The sequence below is a fragment of the Mustelus asterias genome, chromosome 1, assembly GCF_964213995.1.
Source record: "Mustelus asterias chromosome 1, sMusAst1.hap1.1, whole genome shotgun sequence".
NCBI classification, from domain to species: domain Eukaryota; kingdom Metazoa; phylum Chordata; class Chondrichthyes; order Carcharhiniformes; family Triakidae; genus Mustelus; species Mustelus asterias.
The window spans coordinates 31,661,083-31,671,241 of NC_135801.1; the positions used below are offsets into that span (position 1 = coordinate 31,661,083).

Sequence of the window (10,159 nt, forward strand, 5' to 3'; positions counted from 1 at the left end):
GAACGGAAAAAAATATGGGGAAATAAGTTTTCATTCTGGTATTATATCCATGAAACTTCACTTTTTTCATTAAACGTTTTAAAATAACCTGGTGTATATGTAAAAAAAAGTTTCTGAATCAACTTGTGCTTTCTGCAAATGCTAAGATAAAGCATTAACTTAAATGTACGAATGACACATAGAAATATACTAAAAGACTGTGTGGTTCCGGTGAGAACAAAAAAGTGAGACAAATGTAAACACTGAGAAAAGGGGGGTGGGGTGGGGAGGGATTGGGAGAAGGAGAAGAAAATCAAGAAATGCCATGTTTATAGCACCACTCACCCCGTTATCAGAGCTGGCACTATGTGTTGCCAGTGTCCATAGCCCGGTCTTTGACTCCCTCCAGCTAGTTTCTCTCTGCCGCCTCTCTGGGCTACTTGCTGTCTGGATCCGAGACTGAGCTGTGAGGAAAGGGCAGCCACCATCTCCAGAACTTGTCCTAGTTGTGCACTCACAGAGTGGGACATTAAATACTGGGGCCGGCTCCTCCTCCTCCTGCAGTCACTGTCCAGCTCCATGTGTGTGACCAGTGTCAATTACTAATGTGTCCAAAGAGCCACTCTGCCCATCCATTCACTGCTCTCTGAAAAGTCGCCCGGACAGCCCAGCCGAGCCAGACAACTTTAGGAACAAGTAACCAACAGAGGTATCGCCAAAGTACTGCCTTAAATCCTTGACAGAGACAGGTCTGTGTGAACAATGTACTTGAATTAATGTGGCCAAATACTCAGACCTATTTGTGGATGATAAATGGGGCCGCCCTCTGCTGGTGACAGCAGGTTCCTCACACGTCCCAACTCCAGTTCAGACAAAGTAAAGAAACTGGACATCAGAATAATCAAGTTCTGTGGCACTTCTTTTTCTGCTCATGAACCGACCAGTATCTCCTTTCAAGACATATATTTCAACATTCCTCTTTTAAAAACAAGAATACTACAGAAAGGTTCTCAGGCAACCAAAAGGGTGCGGGACAGTCATTAAAATATCACCTGGGGTATAAGGAATTACAATTAGTTTTAAACAAATGCAGGGAAAGAGGGAGTGGGGAAAATAAAAGGGAAGGTTTGTTGTGGGCAGACGTGATTAAATGACAGAAGGGGTGATGGTGAAAAGCAAGAGGGGATGGTAAAGTAAAGACATTGCAACAACGGAATTCAGCACCAGCTGTATGAAAAAAATAGGAGCAGTAATTATGACCTGAAGTTATTTCAAACTTGAAGTTGAGTCCAGAAGGCTGGCTAAAGTGCCTAATTGAAAGAGGAGATGTTGTTGCTCAAACTTCCGTTGAGCTTTATTGGAACAGTGTAAGAACTGAGGCCAGATAGTGACAGAGATTTAAAATGGCAAGCTACAAAAAGTTCAGGGTCAGGCTTGCAGACTGAATAGAGGTGTTCAGCGAAGTAATTACCCAATCTGCATTTGGTCTCACAACACACTGCATCATGAGCAGCAATTAATTGTTCCTCATGCAAGGAGTGTTTGGGGCACTGGTTGGTGAGAAGGGAAGTGGTAAAATGATAGGCTTTGTATCCCCTGTCCTTGTGGGAAGGAGAGCAGATATTGGGAGTGATAGATGAGTGAGCCAGGATGTCGTGGAGGCAATGGTCCCTTTGTAATGCTGAAATGAGAGGTCAAGATGTGTTTGGTGGCGGGAGTGGTAGAAATGGCAACTGATATTCCGTTCTATGTGATGGCTAGTGGGATAAAAGGCGAGGGCAAAGGAGATTCTATTATAGTTTTGAGAGGTCAGGTATAGGGTAAAACAATAGAAGATCAATCAGTGTTGCTCAAAAATAATTTAATATTATACAGAACCAGTTTATACCCCTAAGGGTATAAGGGTATACAAGAGCTCTGCTTAACAAAGACAAAACACCATTGGATGACTGAAGAGAAAAAGAGATAACTTTAAACAAAGGAAAGTATACTACAATTTTAAAAAAGCACAGATTCTGGTGAATGGAGAATATAGAAAGAACAGCGGATGAACAAAATAGATGGTCAGAGCTCGAAAAAGCAAGTATGAAAATAAAATTTGCAAAGTAAAGATATCAAAATCAACACAAAATATTTTTACAATTCTTTTAGGGGAAAGAGCCTGAGCAATGTGAGCCCTTCAAAATCGATAAAGATGATAATCGTAGAATCCCTACAGCGCAGAAGGTGGCCATTTGGCCCATTGAGTCTGCACCGACGACAATCCCACCCAGCCCCTATCCCCATAACCCCATGCATTTACCTTAGCTGTTCCCCCGACACATAGGGGCAATTAAGCATGGCCAATCAACCTAAACCGCACATCTTTGGAGTGTGGGAGAAAACCGGAGCTCCCGGAGGAAACCCATGCAGAGAATGTGCAAACTCCACGCAGACAGTGACCCAAGCTGGGAATCGAACCCGGGTCCCTGGTCCTGTGAGGCAGCAATGCTAACCACTGTGCCACCGTGCCACCCGTAATATCAATGAAAAGAAGGAAATGGCAACCTGCTGAATAATTACTTTGTGTCAGTATTTACAATTCAGAGAGCGCAACATGTGGGACATCCCAAAGAAACCAATATTGAATCAGGGACTTAACAAAAGCAATGTAAGCAAAATAACAGTAACGAAGAAAATAACAGCACTAAAAGTTATTAAATACCCAGGACCAGATGGTTTCCATCCTAGGTGTTTAAAAATGGATGAGATTATTGCAGATATCCTAAGTATAATCTACCAAAGTTTTCTCGATTTGAGAACTGTTTCTTTGGATTGGAAATTTGTGCGCGCCATTTTGATATTTAAGAATGCAAGAGGGGGAAACGGAAATTATAGACCAGCTAACTTAACATCTGTTGTCGGGAAATTTCTAAAACCGACAATTAAGGATAGAGAGATTGAATAGCCTGAAATTTTTAAACTGATCTGGGAGAACCAGCGTGGACTGTAAAGGTAAAAGCAAAATGATACAGATGCTAGAATCCGAAACAAAAACAGAAAATGCTGGAAAATCTCAGCAGGCCTGACAGCATCTCTGGAGGGAGAATAGAGCCAACGTTTTGAGTCTGGATGACACTTCATCAGAGCTGGATTGTAAAGGGTAGATCATACCTGATAAAATTGATTGTTTTTTTTTGTAGAGGTACTTTAGTAGTAGTTGGCAGGCAAAAGCCCATGGATGTTTTTTATTTGGATTGCGAGAAGGCATTTGATAAAGTCTCTCATAAGGGGACTGTTAGCTGAAGTTGAAGATTGTGGAATTGCAGGTAAATTATTGCCCAGGTTAATTATGAGAGCAGCAGGAGACAGAGTCGGGATAATGGGAAAATATTCTAATTGGCAGGATGTGACTAGTGGTGTCCTCCATGGGCGTGATTTTCTGGCTGCGCTCGCCCCAAGGCTGGAAATTCCTGTCTGAGTCAACGGACCTTTGCACAGTCCGGCGAATTTTCTGTCCTGCCACTATGATTCCCATGAGTCTGAGTTGGAGTCTCAATCATTCACTCTTCTATTCAACATCCTGGATGATGGGACAGAAATCCACCGATCCAAATATACGGATGGCACAAAGATTGCTGGCATTGTAAACAGTGTAGGTGGAAATGTAAAGTTGCAAAGAGATATTAATAGGTTAAGTGACTGGGCATAACTGTGGCAAATGGATTTCAATGCAGGCAAATGCAAGGTCATCCACTTTGGATTTGAAAAGAAGATAGAACAGGATACTTTTTAAATGGTAAAAAACTAGAAACAGTGGAGGTCCAAAGAGAACTGAGGGTCCAGGTTCTGGATCACTAAAGTGTCAAGAATGGGCATGAAAAATGGTCAAAAAGGAATGCTGGCTGTTATATCCCACATTCACAAGGTTGACAAAGTCATGAGTCCCAATGGTTGGTGATCTAGGACTAGATTTTCTAGATTTCCAGGAATCCAGACTTTCAACCAAAAGTTTCTTCTTAGCACAGTACCCATTTGGCACTTGTTCTCAACCCTTGGTAAATATAACCCCTAGACAGTACTTTGATCACAGACACCAGACTGAAATTGGCTATCCATTGACCCTCAGTGTCTAATATAGGAATAGAAGTCTGTCTTTCAAAGAAGATTCCAGCCAGTCAAAGACTCTGAGCTATCAATCAAAGCCAATAGCTCAGACATGGCCTATTTCTTTGATCGCTCCCCTGAGTTGTCCTAAAATGTAGGAAGTAGGTTGCTGCATTTTTCATAATTATATTAGATCAAACAACCATTTATCACTATGATTTGTAGGCGATCTTTGACAGTGAATATATGCTTTTCATCTCATGTACTGCCTACCTTAGTTAAACAATCACAGTTTAGGTAATTAGAAAACTGTTCTCTGATACTGAAAATCTTTTGTGCCAAAACCCAGAAGAGACTAGAGCAATCTACAGTCTACAATCACCACAGAAAAAGGGTGCGCCATCTTGCCTTTCCAGGACTGTGAAACTTAAAGTCTTTTTCCGCAAAAGTCTCCTCCAGTCTGTTTCCAAAATGCTCCAAGTTTATCTGTAAAAAATTTGGACATGCGGCTATAACAGCCAGCAGTGCTTGCTGAACAGTTTTTCCTTCAAAGAAATCCTGCAATTAATTCCAATCTGATCCCAGCTATCTGAACTATCTGAATAGGGTGGCACAGTGGTCAGCACTGCTCTCTCACAGTGCCAGGGACCCAGGTTCAATTCTGGCCTCGGGTCACTGTTTGTGTGGAGTTTGCACTTTCTCCCCATGTCTGTGTGGGTTTCCTCCAGGTGCTCCGGTTTCCTCCCACAGTCCAAAGATGTGCGGATTAGGTTGAGTGGCCATGCTAAATTGACCCTAGTGTCAGGGGGATTAGCAGGGTAAATGTGCGGGGTTATGGAAATAGGGCCTGGGTGGGATTGTTGTCCATACAGACTCGATGGGCTGAATGGTCTTCTTCTGTACTTATAGGTATTCTATTCTATTCTAAACTTAGCTGAATTAGACTTCCAGCATGCAAGTAGCTCCCAGCTCCACTGGACTCTCAAAGACATGTGAATTGCAAATTATTCTGTTTGGTTTTAATACTTGTAGAAGTGCACTGCCTTCTTTAATTGTATCCTGCTTGGGTGCATGATGTGTGATTGACATTGTGTTAGACTTTCAAGAGTGTGTGTGTGTGAATAAATAATCTTTCTTGTTTAAACCCATGAATGTCTGCTCTTGGGGACTTTAAATTGACAACAAACATAGTTTGAGAATACATACATTAGCCTTTTCAAAAATAAACGGTAGTGATTACGGACACAAAAGAAAGGAAATTGGGGTTTCAGCCTATCTCTCTCCCCTGTCCATAGCTGAGGTCTGGTCAGATGGAAATTATATCCTTGTACCTTCAGTTGCCTCCCTATGTAGGGGAAGGCAGAGACTCCTGATCTCCTCAGGTTTGAAAGTGCTTGGAGAGATTCTGGGCATTAGGCGATGGTGAGTAAAGAGTGGAAGGAGAAAGTTTTCATGGGCTAGACATTAAAAGTGGATCAAGCCTCTCTTGCATGTCTCTTGCCTCTGGTACAGAGGGTTCATCATTGTGGTATGCCTGCTCTGCTCCTGCTCCATATCCTCTTTGTCACATAATGAATAAGGATCACCTAAATCCTTTGGATTCAAGGCCACCTCCTCTGCACGGTGAGGATGTGCAAAGCACAGACACTGTGATGATACATGAAGACCTCGCTGAGGCAGACTGCAGAGCTCCATTGGATTAGTCCGGTCAGTGGAATCCCATCACTCGGAGGCCAAGGGTCTGGTTAACCCTGGCTTGGGTGGAACCATGGCTGACATTATAGCTTTCCTTGGCTGTTTTTGAAAGTTGATGGCTGGTCTGGGGGAACCGTGATGGTCACATGGGAACAAACTATTTCTCCTTCCAGCTGAGGAAATGTTGCAATGGCTTTGAAGCCAATGAACATTTCTGCTTGGCTATCACAGCGGTCCAGTAGCTCACAAATTCTCCAGACCTTTTGAACAATGCATTGGTAATAGAAGATAGGAGCAGGAGGAGGCCATTTGGCCCTTCGAGCCTGCTCCACCATTTATTATGATCATAGCTGATCATCCAACTCAATAGTCTAATCCTGCTTTCTCCCCATAACCTTTGATCCTGTTCGCCCCGAGTGCTATATCCAGCTGACTCTTGAATACATTCAATGTTTTGGCATCAACTACTTCCTGTGGTAATGAATTCCACAGGCTCACCACTCTTTGGGTGAAGAAATGTCTCCTCACCTCTGTCCTAAATGGTCTACCCTGAATCTTCAGACTGTGACACCTGGTTCTGGATTCCCCCACCATCGGGAATATCCTCCCTGCATCTACCCTGTCTAGTTAGAATTTTATAAGTCTTTATGAGATCCCCCCTCATTCGTCTGAACTCCAGCAAAACAATCCTAACCTATTCAATTTCTCCTCAAACATCAGTCCCCCATCCCTGTAATCAGCCTGGTAAACCTTTGCTGCACTCCCTCGAGAGCAAGAACATCCTACCTCAGAAAAGGAGACCAAAACTGCACACAATACTTTAGGTGTGGCCTCACCAAGGCCCTGTATAATTGCAACAGCACATCCCTGCTTCTGTACTCGAAACCTCGCGCAAAGAAGGCCAGCATGCCATTTGCCTTCTTTACCGCCTGCTGCACCTGCATGCTTACCTTCAGTGACTGGTGCACAAGGACACCCAGGTCCCACTGCACACTCCCCTCTCCCAATTTACAGTCTTTCAAGTAGTAATCTGCCTTCTTGTTTTTGCTTCCAAAGTGAGTAACCTCATATTTATCCAAATTATGCTGCATCTGCCATTGATTTGCCCACTCACCCAATCTGTCCAGATCATTCTGAAAGATCTCTGCATCTGTGTCTCAGTTCACCCTCCCACCCAACTTGGTATCATCTGCAAACTTTGAGATGTTACATTTTGTTCCCTCATCCAAATCAATGATATATATTGTGAATAGCTGAGGGACTAGCACCGATCCCTGTGGCACCCCACTAGTTACTGCCTGCCAAGAGCAGAGGGAGGGAGGACCAGGCATCAGAGGCAGCCATGCAGCAGTACCAGTCCCTGACTGGGCGCACCTCAGAAGGGCACCAAGTGAAACAACATCTGGAGTCCACCACAGCCCAAAGTTTTCTGGACTCACCTGAACTATGCCCAGAGGTTGGAGCATCAATGTCAGTAAAGACTGTGGTTCTAATGCCAGTGAAGCTGAAAGTTACAATTGCACCAAAAATTTATTCATCTGGCTCCTTCCAGGGATCCACTGGACACATGCAGGTTATCCCATTAAGGTTACATTAAATCCCGCACGAAAGATTATCGTGCAAGATTAAAGTGCATGGGATTGGGGGAAAGTGTATTGAGATGGATAGAAAACTGGTTGGCAGAGAGGAAACAAAGAGTAGGAATTAATGGGTGCTTTTCAAATTGGCAGGCAGTAACTAGTGGGGTGCCATGGGGATCGGTGCTGGGATCCCAACTATTCACAATATATATTAATGATTTGGATGAAGGAACAAAATGTAATATTTCAAAGCTTGCAGATGATATTAAGTTGGGTGGAAGGGTGAACTGTGACAAGGATGCAGAGATCCTTCAGAATGATCTGGACAGGTTGGGTGCATAGGCAAATCAATGGTACAGGCAGTATAATTTGGATAAATGCGAGGTTATTCACTTTGGAAGCAAAATTAAGAAGGCAGATTACTACCTGAATGGCTGTAAATTGGGAGAGGGGAGTGTGCAGCGGGACCTGGGGTGTCCTTGTGCAGCAGTCACTGAAGGTAAGCATGCAGGTGCAGCAGGCGGTAAAGAAGGCAATTAAGAGCATAAGAACATAAGAACTAGGAGCAGGAGTAGGCCATCTGACGCCTCGAGCCTGCTCCACCATTCAATAAGATCATGGCTGATCTTTTTGTGGACTCAGCTCCACTTACCCGCCCATTCACCATAACCCTTAATTCCTTTACTGTTCAAAAATTTATCTTTCCTTGCCTTAAAAACATTCAATGAGGTAGCCTCAACTGCTTCACTGGGCAGGGAATTCCATAGATTCACAACCCTTTGTGTGAAGAAGTTCCTCCTCAACTCAGTCCTAAATCTGCTTCCCCTTATTTTGAGGCTATGCCTCCTAGTTCTAGTTTCACCCGCCAGTGGAAACAACTTCCCTGCTTCTATCTTATCTATTCCCTTCATAATCTTATATGTTTCTATAAGATCTCCCCTCAATCTTCTTAATTCCAATGAGTATAGCCCCAGTCTACTCAGTCTCTCCTCATAAGCCAACCCTCTCAACTCCGGAACCAACCTAGTGAATCTCCTCTGCACCCCCTCCAGTGCCTGTATATCCTTTCTCAAGTAAGGAGACCAAAACTGTACACAGCACTCCAGGTGTGGCCTCACCAGCACCTTATACAGCTGCAATGTAATCTCGCAGTTTTCAAACTCCATCCCTCTAGCAATAAAGGGCAAAATTCCATTTGCCTTCTTAATTACCTGCTGCACCTGCAAACCAATTCCTTGAGATTCCTGCATAAGGACACCCAGGTCCCTCTGCACAGCAGCATGCTGCAATTTTTTACCATTTAAATAAGAATCCATTTTGCTGTTATTCCTATCAAAATCCATGACCTCATATTTACCAACATTGTACTTCATTTGCCAGACCCTTGCCCACTCACTTAGACTTTGCAGATTTTCAGCGTCCTCTGCACACTTTGCTCTGCCACCCATCATAGTGTCATCTGCAAATTTTGACACACTACACTTGGTCCCCAACTCCAAATCATCTATGTAAATCGTAAACAATTGCGGTCCCAACACTGATCCCTGAGGCACACCACTAGTCACTAATCGCCAACCAGAAAAACACGAATTTACCCCAACTCTTTGCTTTCTGTTAGTTAACCAATCCTCTATCCATGCTAATACATTACCCGTAATACCGTGCACCTTTATCTTATGTAGCAGTCTTTGGCATGGCACCTTGTCAAATGCCTTCTGGAAATCCAGATACATCACATCCACAGGTTCCCCATTGTCCACTGCACATGTAATGTTCTCAAAGAATTCCATCGAATTAGTCAAACATGAGCTTCCCTTCATGAACATATGCTGCATCTTACCAATGCGACAATTTATATCCAGATGTCTCACTATTTCTCCCTTGATGATAAATTCAAGCTTTTTCCCTACTACAGAAGTTGAGCTAACCGGTCTATAGTTACCCGCCTTTTATCTACCTCCTTTTTTAAACAGTGGCGTCACATTTGCTATTTTCCAATCTGCGGGAACCACCCCAGAGTCCAGCGAATTTTGGTAAATTACCACTAGTACATTTGCTATTTCTCCCGCCATCTCTTTTAGTACCCTGGGATGCATTCCATCAGGACCAGGAGACATGTCTACCTTTAGCCCCATTAACTTGCCCAACACTATCTCTTTCGTGATAATGATAGTTTCTAGATTCTCACCTGCTATAGCCTTCCTGTCATCATGTTATTTGTGTCTTCCACTGTGACGACCGATGCAAAATACCTGTTCAATGCCTCAGCCATTTTCTCATTTCCAGTTATTACATCCCCCTTCTCATCCTCTAAAGGACCAATGTTTACTTTAGCCACTCTTTTTCGTTTTATATATTTGTAGAAACTTTTGCTATCTGTTTTTATATTCTGAGCTAGTTTACTCTCATAATCCATCTTACTTTTCTTTATAGCTTTTTTTGTGGCTTTCTGTTGACCTTTAAAGATTTCCCAATCCTCTAGGTTCCCATTAATCTTTGCCACTTTGTATGCATTTTCTTTCAATTTGATACCCTCCTTTATTTCCTTAGATATCCATGGCTGATTATCTCTTTTTCTATAGTCCTTCCTTATCAATGGCATGTTGGCCTTCATTGCGAAAGGTTTTGAGTACAGGAGCAGGGATGTGTTGTTGCAATTATACAGGGCCTTGGTGAGGCCACACCTAGAATATTGTGTGCAGCTTTGGTCTCCTTTTCTGAGGTAGGATGTTCTTGCCCTTGAGGGAGTGCAGCGAAGGTTTACTAGGATGATTCCGGGGATGGCGGTACTGATGTATGAGGAGAGATTGACTAGGTTA

The 10,159-nt window shown here is 43.2% G+C and overlaps 1 protein-coding gene across 1 annotated transcript in view; it reads right to left on the bottom strand.

Moving 5' to 3' along the window:
- LOC144488665 (uncharacterized) overlaps nt 1-467 on the bottom strand; it is an 84,845-nt gene extending 84,378 nt beyond the window's left edge. Inside the window, exon 1 of the mRNA XM_078209118.1 lies at nt 325-467. Coding sequence (XP_078065244.1) covers nt 325-467 — 143 coding nt within the window. The remainder of the gene's footprint in view (nt 1-324) is intronic.
- Nucleotides 468-10,159: the final 9,692 nt, after the last annotated feature.